We start from the raw sequence: 22959 nt of genomic DNA on the forward strand, positions 1-22959 counted from the left end.
TGTTTTAAAAGAATATGTCAAGCCTTTTTTTTTGTCATAATATCTGTTGTAAATTGCAGTATTCCCAGTTGTGGAAATTCTACCACTATCATTATTTTATGCTGAAATGAATTAGGAGAACTGTTGTTTGATTTAGTCCAGATAACGTTTGGATAGTGCAGTGACAGTGAAGTGTGAATATATTTACCAATGCCCTAAATGTATTTGATATATAATAATAGAGAAATGTCAGGTAAATGCAAATTTTGTTACTATCTTTTCTAAGATGCTAACAAAAGCTGTGGGATGTAAATGTAATTTCAGCGAGGCCCCTGAGCCACATCTTCTGTGCAGCCTTGGAGCTAACTGAACTTATTAGATCACATTCAATTCAGAAAGCAAAAATGATGGCTTTTATTGGCTTCAGGAGTATGATGCACATCTTAAAATCTCAGTGCATACACTGCAGGTCTGATGCTATCAGGGGTAAGGGTCACATTCTCTGATGCACTTAAAATAAATATAGGGTGCCTTCTCTTGTTTTTTTTGGTTTTTTTTTTGCTCCAGTTGTGGTCTGATCGTACTGTGTATTGTGTTTACCGATTGTAATTTCTACACTCAAAAAATGCTGACTTTGTGTAATTTAATTACATGTAATGTTTCCATGCAATTTCATATCATGATAGGGGGTCGTGTTTAATGCGATGTAGTTAAATAAAGAGTATTTGATTTGTTAACATTCAGTTTTTACATAAGTATTTTTATTTTATGTTTATTTAAATGGTGGGTAAACATTTGATATTGTATATTTCAATTAGAATTTGCTTGAATGCTGTTTATTAGGGACAAGAATAATTTTTTGAGTGTTTGTTAAAAAATACTAAAACATCACACAGCTACATCACACAGTTACATGACAGAAACATGCAAGGAGTGACAGTTTTTAACAACACATCAAACTTTATCTGTCACTGCATGGGGTCTGATATTAGCATATCTCTGTGTGATTCTTATTATACAACTAAAAATCAAAGCAGATGGTGAGCTATGTGATTACAAAGAAATCCATATTAATTGAATGCTGGCAGGGAAGCACAGACAGATACCGTGTTAGCTGTCTGTCACATCTGATAAGAAAACACTGACTAATGAATTTAATTACGGCTCACTCAAAACTCTTACGGCTGATGCGCAGGAGATCTCCCAGATGCTGCATGATATAGAAAATGAATGAGCTTCTAAAAGTATCAGTGATTATTTCCTGAGTTTTACTTTCCACAACAACTGGCTATGAATGGGTGGCAAAGGGAACAAAAATGAAATGTTAATGGAGCTGATGTTCAATGCTGCATATTTAAAAGTAAAAGGACAGCTGTTTAAACACTATCTAGTGAGTCTAACTTTCATTTTTAATCAAGGGTGTTTAATTTTGGATCAACGGTGTTCAAGTTTCACAAGCCACCACAGGAAGTGATTCATTATACAGCAGTTTTTGCACAAGTATGCTTTCAGCTTTCTGTAGGTAGGAACCTCATAAGTGCCTGCGCAGGTTTACACAAGGGATGCTGTGGGGACCACTTTTACTTATCATGAATACATTCATCATTCTTCTGTGTGAGTATTAACATATTTATCATATAACTGAGTGAACTATTGCACACAATTAATAAAGGATTCATTTAATTTTTTGTTTTTAAGGTGTTTTCACAAAGCAGGTCACAAGCCAAACTAATGGTGAGCTTTCCTTTATGAGAACATATATGCGTGGAATTCATAGTATGACTGTTGCACTGTATTGCTTTTCGATAAAACGTCTGTGCCTGTTTTGCTAAATTAATTTTGCAGATATTTTTCCTGCGAGGATCCTTGCGCACCAGAAAACAATCAGTGAGAACAGTGACCTCCACGTAACCTGCAGCACATTTGGGTTCAAAAAAGACATCATGGTTTATGTTTATTTATGTAAGGATGGCCGTGGAATCAGTGGGCTACTACAGAAGCAAGATCAAGCTGATACTATTTTCAGCGTATACAGAGTGGGTCGTCATCACAGTGGAAATTACAGTTGTGTTTACTCCAAAAGAGAGTATAATTCCTCTAAAGTAGTTATGAGAGGGCACAACATCATTCAGATTCTGGTTATATGTAAGTATTTGTATGCCTATGAAGTTTTATGTCACTGTCATTTCTTACCACTCAATTTCTGCCTCCGCCATGCAGCCAATTTTCTCCCCGCAGATATTTCAACAATTGGCCCGTCCACTGTCAGTAAGGGCGATGTTGTTGAGTTCAGATGTACTTTTTCTGACACCCTGCAAACACTCGGCGAATGTCAGCTCATTCAGTCTTACCTGAGGAAGAACGAGACCATCTTCCAAGTGCAAGCATTTAATGTCACGCAGATGGAAGCGACCTTCACCATCATCGATGCCGTCATGAGGGATTCGGGTCACTATAGCTGCGTGGTGCTGCCAACCAAATGCATCCAAGAGAATGAAAAAAAACTCTATGGAAATAATGTAGTATTACTTGAGGTCAAAGGTGAGGATCTCAGTAGACATGATTATCAAATGCGCTAAAAATGGCTTTAAGTTTTCTCTTTGCTTCAGAGAGTGCTTTATAATTTTCAGCCAGATTATTTTTCAACTCAAATGATAAAACTCTTTTGAAAGATCATATTGCTCATAATGTCTGTTTTGCTTTTCAGTGAGTTTGTTTACCCGGTTGATTGTCTCCTGTGGTGTGCTCATCTTGATATTGTCAGTGGCACTGTGCCTGTGGTGGATCAAAAACAAATATGGTCAGATGTTCATATTTTGTAATAAAGTTGTACTATCATCAACTACCAAACTAAAAAAAAAAATCTCATCTTATTATATAGATATACCTGATAATCTGTAGTGGCTTATCACACCAAGCACATCATGAACTTGGACGACCAGATCACATGTTTGTATTTTATGTTTTTTTTCTGTTTCAACAGGGCACTCACCTTTGTGCGGCCTATGGTGAGTTTTGATTTTATTCTGTTTGATGCATGTAAGAGCAATTCCCAAGCCTGTTAACATTAGTGTATGTTCTGTGTTGTGTGTGTGTAAAAATGAAAAAGAGGAAAATGTTTCCAACATTTATGGGTCGATTAACAGGTTTGTAATTTTGTTTAAACTGGTTTCTCATAGCGCTGCAAGTCACCAGTCAACTACAGACATGCTGGAGGAACAGTGGCAGCAGACAGAGGGCGAGGATGAGGAAGCACAAGAGAGTATGTTGACAATAGAATTACAGTAAAGCTACACTCTTAGGGAACATTAATAAAACTATCTAAGAAAACATGATCAAACTGAGTTCTGTTTAATGATGAACAAATGATTCTACTCATTTGTTCTATTTTTTCTTTTATTTCAAACCTCCTGTCATTTTATCTCTGCTTTAAAAAGGCTAGCTTATCAAAAACCTAAATGTAGCCTATATGATTACAGCATATTGCACCTTTCTTCAGGTAATTACTGTCTAACACTCTCACTTTTGATAGTGCTGTTTGGGGGTTCTTTATTATTTTCATCCCATCATGTTATATAAAATTATTATAATGAATTGGTAATTAGCATTCTATAAATATAATGAATATATGACTATATTTAAGATATATAATAAAAATAACCCTCTAATTTGGTCCCTTTTTATGCATTTTCCATTCTCAGGAGATGTTTTCAGCATGGAAGAGGAAGAAGGGTAAGAGCATTAATCACTTTTACTTTGGTGTTAATTCAACACACAAGGCAAGTAAGATATGCTTTATTATTTTATATTACAGAGATCTAACACTTCTATGTCAAGTGAGAATGTAAAAAATGGTAAATGTTAAAAGAAACTGATGGAATTGGAATAGTTGGAATAATTAAACTGTTACCTACCCTCCTTTTGCATACTCAAATTAAACTAGCTGTTGTACTTACATTTTGAGCGATATACAGATGAGTATTATTGGAAAAGAAAACACTTTCTAGTGTATTGTGACTTCATTCATATTTGAACATCTGGAAACACAGTTTCTACACTTGAGATGGCGAAATGCACTAAATGTATATTTTTGGCTTGTTTTTAAAAACTTTTTTTGCAATTATTTTTGCATTTTTTTCAAACTTGGATCTGATATTTTACCACACTTTCTGTGTTTTATTATGTGCTAAATTGCACAGGTTATCTTACAGTTATTTCTACAATTATTCTTATTGCTGTTATTATTATTCAGCTTGAAAACATGTTTTCTCAGGTATGAGAATCACCTGGATTATGAAGACTCCACTTACTCTGATGATGATGAGGGAGAGGGCTTGTACAGTGTTGTACGTAAGTAAAAACCTACATGTGTGCAGCTACTTTGTGCCATTGCAGCAGTAGTTTTTACTTTGACCTCTTTATTACACCAGCTTACCTAATTACTAACATTCAGTACAAGACTGATCAGAGCTTCACAAACCACCACGCATGACATATGATAACTGACAGTACATGAGAATAGGTCAGTAATACAAATATAAAAAAAATAGTACATGTAAATACCAGTATGCTGTTGCCTTGTCATATCAGGCTAAGTTGATATCTCTGCTAGTGAGTTCAGTGTATCTACATGAAAACCACACCTTTATTTGTTGCAGCAAACTACTGAGCAGAATAAGAGTCAGTGAACAGAGTCCAAGAATAAATGCACAAGCACTGAAAAAGAGATCACTGTGAACCGGCTATTTCATTGTGAGCTTTTCAACCACAGACGACCCACCTGCAAGACAAAGTGCAACAATGTATTCTACATCGTACAAATGGAAAAGAAAAAAAGTGGTTCAAGAGCAAATCTGATTTTACTGTCTGTTAATTAAAGACATGAACAGCTTCCTGTGTTTGCACGCCTGTTTCAGTGTATTACGACTATTTCATTACAGTAATTAGGCAATGTTAATGATAGAGTCAGTGAACGAATGAAGAGTTTTTCTTGAAGTATAGTGGTTATGGAACATCACAGTCCATCCAAAGAGCAAATACAGCTTGAGGACGAACTACTGTTTGTGGAAGAGGGAAAATATTATACATTTCCTGTTGCCATCATAATGAATGAGATAAAAACAACTTGTCCTATGTTTTAGTAGAAAACAAATATTTTCTCTGGTTATATTGAATTAAACACTTCTGTGTGAAATCATATGAGCCATAAGTCTGTGAAGATTCTCAGTCGTCAGGGGGAAGTTATCTAAAGGTTGAGTCATGGCAACTGGACTTTCAGTTTTTAAGTTGAAACGTCCCTGTATAGCAGGTGTTTCAGAGAGGCTTAAACTGATTTTTGGAAAACATCAGATACCAGTTCACGTCAAACCCACCGACACACTGAGACAGAGACTGGTTCACCCTTAAGACCGGACACCAAAACAAAAGAGGAGCAATATAGTATATGCCATCCAGTGTAAGGATGCTCAGAACTCTACATTGGAGAAACCACTTAACAACCACTTAACAGGAGGATGGCCCAGCACAGGAGGAGCAGCTCCTCAGGACCACAGTCAGTTGTGCACTTCCATTTATAGGAAACAGGCCACTCATTTGAAGACAGTGATGCACATATTTTGGACAGAGAAGATAGGTGGTTTGAGAGAGGGGTCAGGGAAGCTATCTATTTCCAAGTGGAAAAACCCTCCCTTAATAGTTGTGGAGGGCTCAGACATAATCTGTCTTCAATCTACCAGGCTGCCCTTTCATCTGCGAAACCAACTCAGGGTCGTGGGTCTAACAACTCTCACCTGATTTACATAGCTCAACTAGTGAGCCTATGGGTCTAGGAGTGGAGTGAAACCAACCTGGGAGATATATTGGAGGTTCCAGTCCAGTTTTTTTCTTAGACCGAGGAAGCAGCCTGGATGGATGGTGAAATGTTTCGACTTAAAAACTGAAAGTCCAGTTTCCATGACTCAGCCTTTAGATATGAGCCATGAGTTATAATACTATTATCCAGGCAGCAGATTTTTACCTGTTAAACTCACTGTGCTATTAACATTTGTACATGTTTGTTGTGACTGACAAATCTGACTCTTCATCCTGTCCTTGTTTTTGTGACACAGCTTAGTAAAAAACAAAAAAACAATCATTATATAGAAAAATAGAAGAAGAAAATTTTGCTATGCAGCAAAGGTTGTGATATGCAATCCAATTATTATTCCTCCACTGCAACTTACTGGAGACTACAGCCATTGGACATACACCACTGTACCTACCAGCTAAAAGCATTGTGATACTTTCTCATTCTAGTAAGTGGACAGCAGGACACAGTTCAGACATGGTCGTTTTTTTGCTGTTTTCGTTTCAAGAATTTCTGAGGAGAATTCCTGAGAGAGAAAAATAATCACTCAAATTGTATCCAGAGAAGAAAGAAATGCATGTACAGAGGTATGATATGACTATCAGAGCAGTCTGTAGGGCTCAGTTTATCTGCTTATGTCTGACATGACAAACTATCCAGAAGAGGGCGTTATGCAGCAGCTTTGCTGACTGATCTCAGCCTGGAGAGTCTCTACATGTTCATCCTGTAGTGTTGCTCATTCAGGGCTTCCTTTATGGCCTCCAGGAAGTTGATATCTCTGTCTACCGTTGCTAGATGCACGATTGTGACTTCATGATAAATAGCTTCTTGAGTTTATCAGGCTATTGCCCAGAATGGCTGCTCTGTCACCTTTATATCTCCAGATGACTTTATGGGGTAATTTGGCAAGAGCTGCAGCAATTTCTTGTCACGTCAGTGGGAGGTTTATGGGTAAAGCTGATAACAGGCCCCTCTGTATCAATCATCTTTTTCAAGATGCTTAACCTGAAAATAGGATGAATAAATTCAGACAATAGTTCATGGTGAATGAACAACACAAGCCTAAATACCATAAGAGTACATTTCAGTAAAGTCTTTGGAAGTTTTCATTCAGTGATATAAAACCAAAAGCAAAAGGTTCATCTGTAACTTACCTGTTTTACCTGCAGTAGCTTCAGGTATGCTACTGCTACTGTATATAAGTGGATTCTTGTTAAGTTTTTCTTTGGGCTTTTCTTTAGGCACAGAGAATATTGTGACTGCTTTGTAGTTGTTTACATTCTAATATGTTAAATCACAATGTAAATCCTTTCACACACATTTATTTATATTCATATATACACATATATGTCCATTTGAGTGTGTCAAGTTTATTTCCACGTATTATAGGAATTAGACTTACAGTGAAAATATTACCACATAATATTTTTTTTGTGATTCACAGATTCATGAGCTTTATTAAGTCTTTATTTCACCCTGGGAGGTTTTGCTGTTTTGAATTCCATGCAAGACCTTTTTAGTATTTATACTAGGGTGAATCATTACAGACAGTTAGAGAGAAGAGAGGAAAAATCCACAGAGCTTCTCTGAAGAAACTGAAAGAATACTGAGCAATGAAACAGATAAAGGATGTCCTAATGCTACAATAAAACTTAGTTTATGTGTATAACTCTCTTCTGCCTTTATTGATCTTGGTCATCTCTATGGCTCCTATGGGTTAAAAAATATCTTACATTCTTTTGATGTGCTTATATTTGTTTTATTTACATTCTCTGTATTTAATTTATCAATACAACAAACATGTCCAAGCTGGTGATGCCTTTGTTGCTTTTTTTTCAGCAGTAATGTGCAGACATGACCATGGGGAGGCAGTGCAATCTCAACCAAACTTGATGCAAAGAGATTCTTCTCATTCTTTGAGTTGTAGACAGTGGTGTGGTGAACATTTTATGGCCTGTCACTAGATTACATTGTCTGAGGTATCTGCATGCAACTTCGATCAAATAAGAAGACAGATTTGCAGCAATAAGACCCACATTATGTTTCAATGTGATGCAGCTGGGCCTTTGTGTTAAGAAGGTGAAAAACATCCTGGACCCAGAGTCTCCTTACTGATCTGTTTCCAGAAGCTATCTTATATTCATTCCATAGAACACAGGATTTGCCTAGAATTTGTCTGAAAAGGTGTTAGAGAAACTGAAGTCCTGACAATAAAGCCCAATCTCTTCCTCACGCATCTGTCACAATAAGTAAGAGAGTACATTAACCTGAAATTACAGAAAAGTAGTTGAACCATTGTTTTTATTTTAGTTTGCTGAGGCAAGTTGTCTCTTTCCAATCACTATAAATATTGATATGTAAAACGAGAAGTTTTGTATTTATTGTTTACATAGGCTATGTGTGTGAAATTTATTGATTTAATTCGTAGTTTGAAATATGGACTCAAATGAATGGCACAGGGCTGAATGTTGGCTTTCCTTTTCATATTGAATACATTCATATGTAGTATTTTTAGCCTCATAGAAATACAGAAATTTCTCTCTAAAAACAGGTGAGTTCGGCAAGTGAGGCCTCAAATCTGCAGCCGAATATCTGGCACAGCTGTAACTTGCAGAATAACTGTTGAATGCAGGGCAGTGGTAATCTCAGTATCTCAGTCTCTCAAAAAAAGACCCACTGTTAATGTGCTTTTTCTCCATTTATGGTTAGCTGAACTGTGGCTCTTAGAGGACACTTCCAGCATGATTAGGGACAATGATGTTGGCCCATTTGTAAATAACTGGGATGAAGAGGAGAGCAGAGCCCAGGATCGACACAAGGAGAAAGGCCCACAGAAACATTCGATCTAGAACCTGGGCCACAAACTTCCAGTCTTGTACCACCTGCGCCAGAAAAGAAGCACATCGGTGAACATGCAGTATTCCAGTTTGTGAAGCTTATTGTAGCATTTGTAAAAAAAATGTTGTTTTGTTTTATATCTGAATAGGGCCAAAAATGACTGAAGTAGCTATTACATCATTATTGTTTTTACATTATTGTTTGTACAGAGATGCAAAACCCAACGTACTCACCTCTCTGACCTCGTTTTCTTTAACCACATGCATGGTTATGTACCGAATGGAATCCAAAGCCGCTTGCAGGTTATGTCTGGTATAGAGTAGAGGGGTGACCTCAGGTGCTGAGTCCTTTATTCCCAGCCCTCCTGCTCCTTCTGCCTTGGCTGCTATGGAGTAACGGTCCGCGTGGCTACGCATGCACAGCAGCTTGGGCAGTCGATGCAGAAAAATCTTCCTTACCCAGGGTGCCATGCCATGATGTGTAGAGGAAGAGCGATGGTGGATATTAATGGCAAATACAGTGATGAAGATTGAGAGCGTGACAAAGATCATGGTGAAGACCAGGTACTCCCCAATGAGAGGGATAGCCTTTGAAGAGGAAGGGATGATCTCCTCAATGACCAGGAGGAAAACAGTGAGCGACACAAGCACCGAGGTGCAGAGAGAGATCTTCTCACCACCGTTGGAGGGCAAATAGAAAACAAGGATGGTGAGGAAGGACAGGCCAATGCAAGGGATGATCAGAAATAGGGTGTAAAAAAGAGGCAACCTGCGGATGATGAAGAAGTAAGTGATGGTTGGGTAGGAAGAATTGTCATCTGTCCTCAGACCACGGCTGCCTGTAGCCTTCACTATTTCCCATTCGCCGTTGTCAAAATAGTCTTGTTTGTCTACATGGAAATCCTCCAGGGTGATGTCCACCTGTTAAATAAAGAGATCAATCACATTTCAGTAACTGGTCATAACTGGAACTAAGGTAGTGTACAGGTGTTGTGGAGGACAACCACACCTGGGAGCCATCATATGTCCAGGACCCAAACTTCATTGAACAGTTCTGGAGGTCAAATGGGAAGAAGGTCACATCAATGGTGCAGGCAGACTTGTAATTGGCTGGCGGTGTCCATAATATGGTTCCATCATACCTAACAACAGCTTTGGTGACAGTTCCCTCAAAACGCCCATCAGAGCTGTTGAAAGAAATAGCATTAATTAATCTAAAACATAAGTATTTTGCTTCTTTTCTAGTCAGGATCTTTTATTTCATGCAATACTAAATGTTCATTTAAGAAAAAAAAACATAATAACAAAAAAGAATAACATTCATTTAATGTCCTTTAATAACACATACTTATCATACAGTACAACGTCAGGGAGCCAGATCCTGTCAGAGGGCACTCGGATGGTTGTGATGCCCAGATAGTCATCAGGGTTCCATCTGAGTTTCATGTCAGTCCACTCCTACATACAGGAAACACAGGAAAACAGTGACAACTCAAAAACAAATCCACATGTTTGACATTTTGGCTAACCTTACTCTATTGTAACAAAACCTACTGACCAGCACCAATAAAGCTAAACAAAAATATAAATGAGCAAGCTGACAAACAGATAATCGGTTTATATTATTTGATAGTAATTTAGAGGTGATGATAGGTGGATTTTTACTCCATTTGGACACAGCCAGGTTACAGGTCTTTGTACGAAGATAGTACAGTTATTATCAATAGCTTCATCTTTACTGTCAATCATCTAGTTTAGCTCTCAGCAAGAAAACAAATAGGCATACTTTCCAAACATTTTTCTTTAAGTTGATTGACACTGTGTGCTATATTTTACTATAACATTCAATATCTAAACGTATTCTAGACCACATGGAAGAATGTGTGGTACAAGCAAATATAGCAAAATTTACTAGGCAAGGATAGGCAAGGCAAGTTTATTTGCACAGCACATTTGCATACACAAAAGCAATTCAAATTGCTTTACATAATGCAAGAAACAAAAAACATCTTCAGAGAAACAGAATGAGACAAGAATAAATAAAAAAAAAAGATCCATACAAATGATGAGTAAAAAATGAAATTTAAAAAACAATATAAATAAAATGTATAGGTATACAGACATTTGACAGACAATTGCAAATATATATATCGTTTGTCTTAGATATACAGTACATCAATGAGCCATGTACTGTGTCATTGTACAGTCCGCAGTGTAATCCGTTACATAAAAAAGCTCAGTATTTTCTAAAAAATGCAACCCAGCAAAGGAAATTGTCATCACAGGCACCTGCAAAACATTCTTCCAACTTTGCAAATGACGTCTATGACAGATCAACATCACTACTCTGGGCATTGCGCTTCCACCTCGCTTTCTGGCTGATGCAATCCATCACTGTGAAAGGAGGCAACTGACCTGAATGACAGAGGCTGGTCTGTGGGGATAATTCATAAGATGCATGACAGATAGGACACCCAAGACCATAAATAAGGCTGACAGGAAGCAAGAGTGCGAAGGGGGGATTTTTATGGAGGCAGGTGCGTGGGCACAGGACCGAAAGGACTCATATAAATGAAAAGTGTCAGTGAAATGCCAGAGCAGATTAAAAACGAGGTGTGGAGAGGCTGACGGGTTTTGTCTAAATGCCAGGTTTTGAAATATGTCTATAGCCTTACAGTAGCATTTACACCCAAAGCCTAACAACATGTTACAACCTTTACTGATGATGGTGAAATCTACTCCTCTATCGGTTGTTTAGGACAGATGAATATATCTACTTGCCTGCTTCATCCACACATTAGTTGTCATCAGCTGGTTTTTCTCATCCTAGAATACAATACAAAGTTATAATTAGAAGTTTTTATTTCCTGCTAGGTGTAGTTAATATGTCAGTTAGAAATTCATAAATATTATCAATAATCAGCGCTTTTCTGTTCTCACCACATCGACTAGCTGGGAGATGGCCAGTCCAAACTTCACACGGATTGTCTGGTTCAGGTATTCCACTGGACGAACCCATTTTTGGTAGTTTCCAAAGAGGTATTTGAACAGCTTGTCCTCTGCTTTTGCATGGGAGGAGAGGTTTGGGATCCCTAAAAGAGGTGAAAAGACAAGGAGGTAATATGAAATTGTAGCTACATCTGCACATACAACAGGATCCATTATCTATTTTTAGTTCTATGTAGACATAGATAACTAATCCATTTCCGGCTCTGTTTCTAACATTGCTTTCAAACATCAATAGAATCCCCTCTCCGACCTTAATGCAGAGCTTTTGTCTAGAATTTCTGACTGTGACCTCTGTGGTAAAGCTACGTTTTCAAGAGACTGAAACCAAAGCTTTGAAGCAACACACTGAATATAAAATAGCAGCATGAATCCTTAGAGATATCAGAGATAGCAGGTGTCCATTACTCAATTAAATTTCTGCAATCGAGCCAGCAACTCGACTTGTGAGTGGTGTATGCTCAGTGTTGGGCAGGTATGATTTTAAATAATTTGAGATGGCATATTAAAACATGACTGTTCTCATTTAGTGCTGTATTCTGTCCACCTAAATTACAGAATAGATTTATGAGTGGGTTTATTGCATGGGTGTATTGAGGAACTTTATATCCACTTGGCCCACTTCAATACTGCATGCCCCTTTCTTCCTTCACAACACTAAGCAACTGACTTGCACTGTGACTCATATCTGTTGGGTAATGTAAATAATGCAGACACTCTTATTCAACATCCATGTTTTTTTAAAAAATTAAAATCAATACTGTTGACCATGAAACTTGGAATAAAGTATAAATGTAATAGAATAGAAAGAGTATATAGTAACTGCCTGAATGAGTTGACGTGCTTGCACTGTTTTGCTAAAGCGAAGCTCCACTGCAGAGTAGAAAATATTGATTCTATTTTAAATTACACAGGATTTCTTTCATCTTGCCTTTTAAATCATTCACCAACAGGGTTATAAACTCAATTTATGGGTGGAGAATGTGGCTGGATATCTACCACAAAACTGACCACAAATACATGGTGTCACCCTCTCAGTATGTGTGGATCAATATAAACAAGTCTGCAACACCCCCATTCAATTATTGTATGATTAGCAAATTCATCATCTCTTTGGCTTCCCCCTGCCCCCCACTATCACCAGCATCCTGCTTGACTTAAAGCTAAGCATTTATCTGTCACACAAAGACAATCTATGTATATGCTATAAGGAGAAAAAAAAGTTTATTTGCATAGCAGTAGAACTGAGGGTTACAACTCAGTATTTAACATTAACTCCTTCTACAGTTTAAAGGAGACTTGAATCAGTTCTTTGCTGCTGTCTGCCCAGTGCAGGGGGCAGTACGTCAAAAGGCAAATCAGTGATGTCAAATAAATATTAAATATGTTATTTATATATGCAGTACGCAGCTCATTCCACATTCACCATTTCCCAGCTGTCACTTCTGAGTTTATTGCACCAGGCATTCACATGACCCAGTCATCTATCCACCCCGTTGCTTCTCATTCACACATTCTTTGTAGTGTGAAGGATAGCTATCAGTTGCGTTCTTCATTTAGCAGCTTGTATTTTTTTTCCAATGACTTCTTGTGTGTGTTTTGACAACCACCTGTGTGCCCCATTCCACATTGATGTCATCATTATCATATTTAAAAGTTCTTTTAGATGCTTTTTTGTAGATACAAATGTTTTTAAATACTGTATCACTCATATCAGCATCCAATGTAAGGCTCTGATTTAGAAGTGCTTGAAAATCAAACAAATATGGGCACTTCACATCAGCCAAAATGATTTCATAAGGAAAATTAAAAAAAAAAAAACATCTATTTCCCATCTTTCCCTTCTATCCGAAAGCATTTGGTGTCCTGGTTTTCTCTATGAATAATGCTGCAGTATTTAGCAGTAGCAAATAGTAAATAGTAGTAATAGTAGTAGGCTATGAGGATGAGGTCCAACTTTTTCTTGCTTGTAAATTTTTTGTTATTTGTAAATGTTGTAAATGTCCTTCACCGACCATTTGCCAATTTCAACATTTGCTTGCGCTGTTTCTGCATATGCCTTACATTCCACCATTATAATTTGATGAGGCATTCCCAGTCCTTAGAAAACTTACGTAGCGAGTGGCACAGGTGGCAGCAGCACAGCAACGGCGGCAGCAGCAACAATGCGAGATAGGTGGCTGCTGCTCCTGCTCTGTGCATCATATCAGATGTGGAGGCAAATCCACACAGCTGATCCCTTTGGAATCATAGAGCTGGAAACTAAGTATGTCAAACAATGGTTAATAAAATCTGGAGATTTTCTGTACACCAGATAAACATTTGAGCTACTAGAGGGTACTTCTATCCATGTCTTAGGTTCAGGGTTCAAATCCCTTACGCAGCCACCCATCTCCCCTAAGCAACCTATGCCTAGAGAAAAATAAAATAAAAAACAACCAACAAACAAATAAAAATGTCCTAAATAACAAACAGTTTTTTAAAAGCAAACTGGCTTAATCCCTCACCTTCTATGTACAGAACAATGTCCTGCATAAGACAATAATGTATTTCACCCTCACCTTGCTAACCTGACCCTCTCCAAGGTAATTATTAAATTTCACACAGTGAGCATGGAGCTGCTGCATACATACCTGCTCTGACTCTCCATTAACATACAATCCAGAGAGCAGCAGCAGTGGTGGCGGAGGCGTTGGGAGTCTTAATGACAGCGACAGTGTTGCTACTCTAGAGCTCCTCCATTCCATGCAGGTTCTTTCTCTCGGCTCATACAGATGCTGCTTCATTCCTTGCTGCCTCCAATTGTGAACAGGCAATGTACCCTCCTCCTCTTCCTCCTCCTCCTCTTCCTTCAGAGAGCCCGCCCTGTTTCTTGCCTACCACCACCCCTCCCCCCTTATCTGAGCATACTTATGGTCACTAACCACAGACAGGGATCGTTGTCCCCTTCTATGCAGCCACCTCAGTGCACCAGGAAATGACAGGAAATGAAAGGGCAGCTCTGCCAACTGAGATTCCGCTTCACATTTTCATAACAGTTTCCTGGTTGTTATCTGGTATCCAGAGCTACAAGTGATGCTGCGTTTTGTACCTCCTGTTCCTCTCAGCCTCTGTGTGTATATGTGAATGTGAGATTCCATGGTGACAGTATAATGATAGAGCCAAAGGTATTATATGGGATAAAAAGCAATCAATACCCAAATTGTGTTAAAAAAAAAAAATCTATTTCACGCAATCACTTCTGAATATATAGCTATTGTTGTTTTTGTTTGTAAAGCTCTTTGTAGACACAGTCATACTCACCATCCCATACTACAGGATAACGTTTTAAGAAATAGGGTATCTCCTAATTACAGTATCTTATTATAACCTGTTCTATCAATATTGTGTATATTGAAAAGAAGTATGTATGAGATAGTCTACAGTATAATACATATAATAACAGTACACTAGTATTAAAATACAGATGGACTCAGAGGCACAGAGTAAAAACATTCTGGTAGAGACAAGCTCCTTTTTCAGTCCTGCAAGACTAAAACAATGTTCACTATCTATTGTACATTTGATCCCGTTTAGCATTTATTTTAACCCCCCTCCCATTGTTTTTAGAAAATATAATAAATAATGGATGGTTATTTGTGCATTGTCTGTTTACAATGCTAAACAAAACTATATGCTGTTAGTTAGAAATGCTCACTTTAACTATCATATAAATATATACAATGACATATCTACAGCATATAAGGCAAAGCACAGAATCCTTGATATCATGATACTGGATGTTGGAAAACAAAATGTCAGCAATCAATCAATGTGTAGCAAATCAAAATTGAATACTACTTCAGAAACAACAGCAACTTGTATTTCATCTGTGTCTGAATATACCGATGTTATTGATCATTAACATCCTTATCGCTTCCTGGCTGTTGCCTTAGAGCTCCACTGGGCTACAGTGCATCCTGAGCCGAGGCTCAGCTCCTCCCTCTAGGTTGCGCAACATTGGACTCATTGACTGGTATTCAGGTGCTGTGTGAACTTAATGTGACACCCTGACTTTTCTTGGCTGGTTACGCTAAAGGAGAAAGGTAGGTGGTAGGACTGGGAATCAGTTCATTTTTCTTTGTCATTTCAAAACGAAAATCCAATGGTGCATGGAGCCAATCCTCCATGTTAATATGATTTAGTTATACAGTAACTCTGTAGCTCAGTCAGAAGAAAAGCGAGGAGAGATGTTTCGCTGCATTTTGTAAAACCGATATAAGGCTGCAATTTTATAGAAATCAGAATTTTATTATTGAACTAATCAATGATTTTAAAGCAGAACAACATATAAACTTGACAACAGTCAACAGTTAACAGTTACAGACTTCCTTGTTTTACCACTAAAACTGACTTCTACTAAACAATGTTGTTATAATTTCTATCAGACAGATGCAAAACCCTGAACTTATGGAAAAATAAAACCTGGTTGCAATGATGAATGAAAGTAATCAAAGTAAGAAACAACTTCAATAACATGATCCTATGAAGAAGAGACTCATGGAGCATAGACAGTTGCAGCATCAGTGTTAAAATTTTACCACAGTTGATTTGAATTGAATTTGCTAATTGCTGATTGTTTTCCTTTCAGATGAAGCTGATCTGTTGCTGCTGTGCTTTGCTGCTCCTCATCCTCACTCCCAGAGCCTGTCAAGCAGGCAACATCTTGGTCCTTCCTGCTGAAGGCAGCCACTGGTTAAACATGGATATTCTACTTCAAGATCTGCACTCAAGAGGACACAATATAACTATTGTGTGTTCCAGCAAAAGCTGGTACATCAAGGAAAACGCCTCTTATTACAATACCATTAGAGTTGAAGTGGAGAGGGGCTTAGATGAACTGGTGTCTGAAGAAAAAGTGTCCACGATCATTGAAGTCCAAAAGGGGTCTCTTCCCTGGATGAATTTCATTCAACTAACTGTTGAAATGTTCAGTACATTTTTTGAAGTTTACCAGCTTCTGTGCGATTTTCTATCAACATTGCTAGACGACCAAGATTTGATGAGGAACCTGAAAGAGAGCAAGTTTGACCTGCTACTCACTGACCCCTGCTGGGGTGGTGGAACCATCTTGGCTAAATATTTGAACCTTCCTTTGGTTTACAATGTTCGCTGGCTGATGGCGCAGGAGGCTCATTTAGCTGTTGCTCCTTCACCTATATCATATATTCCTATCACAGGATCTGGCAACACTGATAAGATGAGCTTTTTTCAGAGAGTTAATAACATGTTTTTGTATTTAGTACCTCAAATACAAAACTACATGGCAGCTAAGCTTGTATACCAGAAAATATGTGACAAATATCTGGGACTGGGTAAAGACTTTAATCAGCTAATGCTTGATGCAGACATTTGGCTGATGAGAGTGGACTTTGTGTTTGAGTATCCACGTCCCACCATGCCTAATGTTGTCTACATAGGAGGGTTTCAGTGCAAACCTGCAAAACCTCTACCTCAACACCTGGAGGAGTTTGTAGAGAGTTCTGGGGAACATGGAGTCATAATTATGTCTATGGGGACTTTTGTAAGTGAACTTCCTGCTGACATGACAAACAAAATCGCTGAGGCCTTTGCCAAATTACCTCAGAAAGTCATCTGGAGACATAAAGGTGACAGACCAGCCACTCTGGGGAACAACACTTTACTGGTGGACTGGATGCCACAGAACGATCTGTTAGGACATCCAAAGATTAAACTGTTTGTGGCTCATGGAGGAACAAATGGAGTACAAGAAGCTATGTATCATGGTGTCCCAGTGGTGGGTCTCCCAGTGTTTTTTGACCAGTATGACAACCTGCTGCGACTGAAAGACAGAGGAGGAGCCAAAATCATGAAATTAACCACAGTGGACAAAGATAACAACTTCTTAGAGGCTGTACAGGAAGTCCTGAATGAGCCCTCCTACAGAATAAACATGCAGAGACTGTCCAGACTGCACAGAGATCAGCCAATAAAGCCGATGGATAACGCCATCTTCTGGATAGAGTTTGTCATGAGACATGGAGGTGCAGCTCACCTGAAAACAGAGTCCTACAGACTGCCCTGGTATTCCTACCACTCTGTAGATGTCATAATATTTTTACTAACAGTTGCTCTACTTATTTTGTTCATTTTAGTTAGGTTAGTATTGTCATGCTGCCGATTGTGTTTGAAAAGAAAACTGAAATCTGATTAGGAGATCAAGAGGTTCTATTGTCATACACACAATATAAACATAGCAGTTACACTGTGTGATGAAATTCTTGTTTGCGACTCTCCTTCCACAGTAGTCTATGTAAAAAAGAAATAAAGTAGACATAATTAAAATAGAACAGTATATTTACATAATAAAATATAAAACTAAAAACAGTGCAGTGCAGAATGTACATTATAGCAGTGGTTGCAAATGAAAGTGACCTGTGCATATAGATTGCACTTATATAGCTTATGAAGTGGATATCAAATATAGTTTATATAGTACATTAACAAGGGAGGCCTTCTTTGTTTTCGTATTGCTTAATATATTCCAGCAGCTTGGCTGTGGTCGGTTAGCCTGGCCAGCCAGACCCACTCTTTTCTTAGCGAAGAAATGTGGTTCTGGAATCCCTGTCATAGGAAGTCTTTTTCTCCAGCCTCAAATGAGCCAGGGTACCCTCATCCATTTCTCTGCAATGGGGTGGGCTTTATGCACATAATTTTGCTCAATGCTAGTGGATTTTGAGGTGGATTTTGAGTTCCGGTCTTGAACTTTTATTTTGTCCTCAGTACGCAAATCTTCCTGTAACTGGCTTTTGCTGTTCACCCCATTCAAAAATATGCACAGAACTGAATAATAATACCATGTATTGTTATGTTTTTACAACAAAATCAACAAGTCATTCCATAGCGTCCCTACTACATGCGTCGTTTCTCTGATTGGTTTATTCTGTTCCCACTCGCCCACCCCATGGAAACTGATCTCAACCCGAAGAGATTCCAGACTAATTCTTTGTATAGAATAGAAAAATAGTCTGGCTGGCCAGGGTAGTGGTCATTTACCTGCTGTAAAGAAAGTGTTTTACTTCTGAGTTGAGTTCATCGATCTAAAAGAGTCTGCTGAGCACATTTAACATAGAGTTTTGACTGCCATCTTGCAAATACAAAGTCTGTTCAAGTAGCTTGAATATAAATCTTGGTCACAGTCTGGCTGGCATCTTGTCTGCACCCTGGCCCCTCTTATAAAATGTAAACTGTAACACTAAAGAATTTTTTTTTTCCTAATCAGCCTTGTTGAAAGCAAATCCCTAGGTTTGTTGAAATACTCCACAATACTATCTCTTAGTTGGGGAACCACCCCATGTCGTGCTTTGTCGTGCCACCCCAGTCACTGCTGATTACCTGGATCACGTTTGTTCAGTCAATCGGAAACTGGAAGATACCAATTCACTTTGTCTTCCTACACACCACACTCATTTGAAATGGTATCTTCCAGCTTCTGATTGACTGAAAACACCTGATCCAGGTCATCACTAGTGTGTAGGGTAGGGATAGTTGGAAAACAAGCAGGCGAGAAGCCATTGAGGACCATGGACTGGGGGATTCTGCTCTAAATATCTTGGTGTTGAAGCTTTGAAGTGTTTGTGTTTCCACCTTCAACCACCAGGAGGAGGTCTTATATTTTAGAAAATAATTGTAAGTGTGCTGCATGAGGTCAGTGAAATGAGCTTCAGTTGTTGCTGCTTTGTGTGTGTGAAAGAGAGAGAGTGAGAGACAGAGAGTGTAAGAGCAAATAATACAGCTGCTTTCATACATGCTTGTGTCATATTGTGCCCCAGGCTTTGTTTATGCACAGGTTTGTATTTCTGATGGAATATTTCATAAGCAAATTTCTAACAACAGCAAACAGTGAGCTGCAAAGAACTTTACCTACAAACATGGCAACATGCATCACTATTAAGTCTCTAAGTAGTAGCCTTTCAGTGGTGTTCAAGAGCAGATAACAGATACTATGTTCAGTTCGGTAATACCTGTATTTAATAATAGCATGCTTGGCTTCCTTTAAACATGACTCATTTGAGTTGTCAAATGCTGAACAAGTGTGTGTACAGGTCTGTGCAGGTGGCTGTGCAGACTTGGTCAGTGCCTTCCAGGCTCAGAACAAAGTTGTCCTTGGTTTAAATATATAACAATGTTTTGACTATTTCATCCTTCAAACACCCACCAAACCTGTGAGTTTTATTTATTCTTTATATTAACACAGCTTGTTTATGTTTTCTGCATGCTCAGTCTACATAGAGGTGGAATTGTGTAACCTCACAGGCATAAGGGGCACATGTCAGTGTGTAGCCAATGAGAATTGAAATTTTTAGTACTGCAGAAACACTTAAATGTTAAGTGTTAATGTTAAATGTTAAATGCATAATGTTAAAAACAGCCTTTCTTGTATCATCCATCCATTGTGTATACCCGCTTATTCCTATTTATTGTCACGATGCTGGAGCGTATCCCAGCTCTCTTTGGCTGAAACATCAAGTTACTCAATGAAAATACAGCGTAGAAATTGAAAAGACATTTCCCTCTGTATGTCTTCAGTATCTCAATGTAGCCTACAGATCATTAACGTCCTTAACGCTTCCGGCTGTTGCCTTAGAGCTCCACTGGACTACAGCGCATCCTGAGCCGAGGCTCAGCTCCTCCCTCTGGGTTGCACAACTTTGGACTCGTCGACTGATATTCAGGTGCTGTGTGAACTTAATGTGACACCCTGACTTTTCCTGGCTGGTCACGCTAAAGGAGAAAGGTAGGTGGTAGGACTGGGAATCAGTTTGTTTTTCAATCGTGGCTTTGTCATTTCAAGACGAAAATCCAATGGTGCACGGACCCGATCCTCCATGTTAATGTGATTTAGTTACACGGTAACTGTAGCTCAGTCAGACGAAAAGCGAGGAGAGAAGCTTCGCTGCACTTTGTAAAACCGATATAAGGCTGCGATTTTATAAAAATAAGAATTTTATTGTTGAGCTAATAAAGGATTTTAAAGCAGCACAACGTACTAGACAACAGTCTGTCCGACTACAGACTTCCTTGTTTTACCACTAAAACTGACTTCTACTAAACAATGTTGTTATAATTTCTATCAGACAGATGCAAAACCCTGAACTTATGGAAAAACAAAACCTGGTTGCAATGATGAATGAAAGTAATCAAAGTAAGAAACAACTTCAATAACATGATCCTATGAAGAAGAGACTCATGGAGCATAGACAGTTGCAGCATCAGTGTTAAAATTTTACCACAGTTGATTTGAATTGAATTTGCTAATTGCTGATTGTTTTCCTTTCAGATGAAGCTGATCTGTTGCTGCTGTGCTTTGCTGCTCCTCATCCACACTCCCAGAGCCTGTCAAGCAGGCAACATCTTGGTCCTTCCTGCTGAAGGCAGCCACTGGTTAAACATGGATATTCTACTTCAAGATCTGCACTCAAGAGGACACAATATAACTATTGTGTGTTCCAGCAAAAGCTGGTACATCAAGGAAAACGCCTCTTATTACAATACCATTAGAGTTGAAGTGGACAGGGGCATAGATGAACTTATGTCTGAAGAAAAACTATCCAAGGTCATTGAAATCCAAAAGGGGTCTCTTCCCTGGATGAATTTCCTTCAAATAAGTGTAGATATGTATAATATGATCATTGAATTTCACCAGCTTCTGTGTGATTTTCTATCAGCATTGCTAGATGACCAAGATTTGATGAGGAACCTGAAAGAGAGCAAGTTTGACCTGCTACTCACTGACCCCTGCTGGGGTGTTGGAACCATCTTGGCCAAATATTTGAACCTTCCTTTGGTTTACAATGTTCGCTGGCTGATGGCGCAGGAGGCTCATTTAGCAGTTGCTCCTTCACCTATATCATATATTCCTATCACAGGATCTGGCAACACTGATAAGATGAGCTTTTTTCAGAGAGTTAATAACATGCTTTTGTATTTAGTACCCCAAATACAAAATTACGTTGTGGCTAAGCTCGTATACCAGAAAATATGTGACAAATATCTTGGGCTGGGTAAAGACTTTAATCAGCTAATGCTTGATGCAGACATTTGGCTGATGAGAGTGGACTTTGTGTTTGAGTATCCACGTCCCACCATGCCTAATGTTGTCTACATAGGAGGGTTTCAGTGCAAACCTGCAAAACCTCTACCTCAACACCTGGAGGAGTTTGTAGAGAGTTCTGGGGAACATGGAGTCATAATTATGTCTATGAGTATGTTTGTAAGTGAACTTCCTGCTGACATGACAAACAAAATCGCTGAGGCCTTTGCCAAATTACCTCAGAAAGTCATTTGGAGACATAAAGGTGACAGACCAGCCACTCTGGGGAACAACACTTTATTGGTGGACTGGATGCCACAGAACGATCTGTTAGGACATCCAAAGATTAAACTGTTTGTGGCTCATGGAGGAACAAACGGAGTACAAGAAGCTATGTATCATGGTGTCCCAGTGGTGGGTCTCCCTACGTTTTTTGACCAGTATGACAACCTGCTGCGACTGAAAGACAGAGGAGCAGCCAAAATCATTACATTCGCCACAGTGGACAAAGATAACAACTTCTTCGAGGCCGTACAGGAAGTCCTGAATGAGCCCTCCTACAGAATAAACATGCAGAGACTGTCCAGACTGCACAGAGATCAGCCAATAAAGCCGATGGATAACGCCATCTTCTGGATAGAGTTTGTCATGAGACATGGAGGTGCAGCTCACCTGAAAACAGAGTCCTACAGACTGCCCTGGTATTCCTACCACTCTGTAGATGTCATAATATTTTTACTAACAGTTGCTCTACTTATTTTGTTCATTTTAGTTAGGTTAGTATTGTCATGCTGCCGATTGTGTTTGAAAAGAAAACTGAAATCTGATTAGGATATCAAGAGGTTCTATTGTCATACACACAATGTAAACATAACAGTTACACTGTGTGATGAAATTCTTGTTTGCGACTCTCCTTCCACAGTAGTCTATGTAAAAAAGAAATAAAGTAGACATAATTAAAAAAAAAAAAAAAAATGTGGTTCTGGAATCCCTGTCATAGGAAGTCTTTTTCTCCAGCCTCAGATGAGCCGGGGTACCCTCATCCATTTCTCTGCAATGGGGTGGGCTTTATGCACATAATTTTGCTCAATGCTAGTGGATTTTGAGTTCCGGTCTTGAACTTTTATTTTGTCCTCAGTACGCAAATCTTCCTGTAACTGGCTTTTGCTGTTCACCCCATTCAAAAATATGCACAGAAC

The 22959-nt window shown here is 38.6% G+C and overlaps 4 protein-coding genes across 4 annotated transcripts; 3 read left to right on the forward strand and 1 right to left on the reverse strand.

The window, feature by feature from the left end:
- Nucleotides 1-1529: 1529 nt before the first annotated feature.
- LOC113122663 (uncharacterized) lies at nucleotides 1530-4337 on the forward strand. Its single transcript, XM_026294153.1, has 8 exons — nucleotides 1530-1593; nucleotides 1678-1713; nucleotides 1825-2520; nucleotides 2687-2779; nucleotides 2963-2987; nucleotides 3159-3241; nucleotides 3681-3711; nucleotides 4253-4337. Exons 1-8 carry the CDS (start codon nucleotides 1542-1544, stop codon nucleotides 4335-4337), a joined length of 1101 nt encoding a protein of 366 aa, XP_026149938.1. The 5' UTR covers nucleotides 1530-1541.
- Nucleotides 4338-7762: 3425 nt separating this feature from the next.
- Nucleotides 7763-14453, reverse strand: chrna5 (cholinergic receptor, nicotinic, alpha 5). The gene is made up of 8 exons (XM_026293730.1): nucleotides 14301-14453; nucleotides 13782-13929; nucleotides 11602-11753; nucleotides 11443-11487; nucleotides 10010-10119; nucleotides 9671-9848; nucleotides 8896-9582; nucleotides 7763-8706 (listed from the first exon to the last, which is right to left on the reverse strand). The coding sequence occupies exons 2-8, from the start codon at nucleotides 13870-13872 to the stop codon at nucleotides 8548-8550; spliced, it is 1422 nt and encodes a 473-aa protein (XP_026149515.1). The 5' UTR covers nucleotides 13873-13929; nucleotides 14301-14453; the 3' UTR covers nucleotides 7763-8547.
- Nucleotides 14454-16080: 1627 nt separating this feature from the next.
- On the forward strand, nucleotides 16081-17881 carry LOC113122405 (UDP-glucuronosyltransferase 2C1-like). Its single transcript, XM_033324988.1, has one exon. The coding sequence runs from the start codon at nucleotides 16298-16300 to the stop codon at nucleotides 17879-17881; it is 1584 nt and encodes a 527-aa protein (XP_033180879.1). The 5' UTR covers nucleotides 16081-16297.
- Nucleotides 17882-20333: 2452 nt separating this feature from the next.
- On the forward strand, nucleotides 20334-22672 carry LOC113122766 (UDP-glucuronosyltransferase 2C1-like). The gene is made up of 2 exons (XM_033325124.1): nucleotides 20334-20464; nucleotides 21008-22672. The coding sequence occupies exon 2, from the start codon at nucleotides 21008-21010 to the stop codon at nucleotides 22589-22591; it is 1584 nt and encodes a 527-aa protein (XP_033181015.1). The 5' UTR covers nucleotides 20334-20464; the 3' UTR covers nucleotides 22592-22672.
- Nucleotides 22673-22959: the final 287 nt, after the last annotated feature.

Source organism: Mastacembelus armatus, chromosome 3, assembly GCF_900324485.2.
Source record: "Mastacembelus armatus chromosome 3, fMasArm1.2, whole genome shotgun sequence".
Taxonomy (NCBI): Eukaryota; Metazoa; Chordata; class Actinopteri; order Synbranchiformes; family Mastacembelidae; genus Mastacembelus; species Mastacembelus armatus.

Bases quoted from the DNA above. Each gene is read 5' to 3' on its own strand.
- LOC113122663 (XM_026294153.1), top strand. From the start codon at position 1,542: ATGCTGTGGGGACCACTTTTACTTATCATGAATACATTCATCATTCTT. The intron at 1,594-1,677 runs GTGAGTATTAAC...TTTGTTTTTAAG, and splicing joins TACATTCATCATTCTTCTGT to GTGTTTTCACAAAGCAGGTC. The intron at 3,712-4,252 runs GTAAGAGCATTA...ATGTTTTCTCAG, and splicing joins AGCATGGAAGAGGAAGAAGG to GTATGAGAATCACCTGGATT.
- chrna5 (XM_026293730.1), bottom strand. From the start codon at position 13,872: ATGATGCACAGAGCAGGAGCAGCAGCCACCTATCTCGCATTGTTGCTG. The intron at 11,754-13,781 runs GTAAGTTTTCTA...CACCTCTTTTAG, and splicing joins CCACCTGTGCCACTCGCTAC to GGATCCCAAACCTCTCCTCC. The intron at 9,849-10,009 runs GTATGTGTTATT...TTCTTTCAACAG, and splicing joins GACGTTGTACTGTATGATAA to CTCTGATGGGCGTTTTGAGG.
- LOC113122405 (XM_033324988.1), top strand. From the start codon at position 16,298: ATGAAGCTGATCTGTTGCTGCTGTGCTTTGCTGCTCCTCATCCTCACT.
- LOC113122766 (XM_033325124.1), top strand. From the start codon at position 21,008: ATGAAGCTGATCTGTTGCTGCTGTGCTTTGCTGCTCCTCATCCACACT.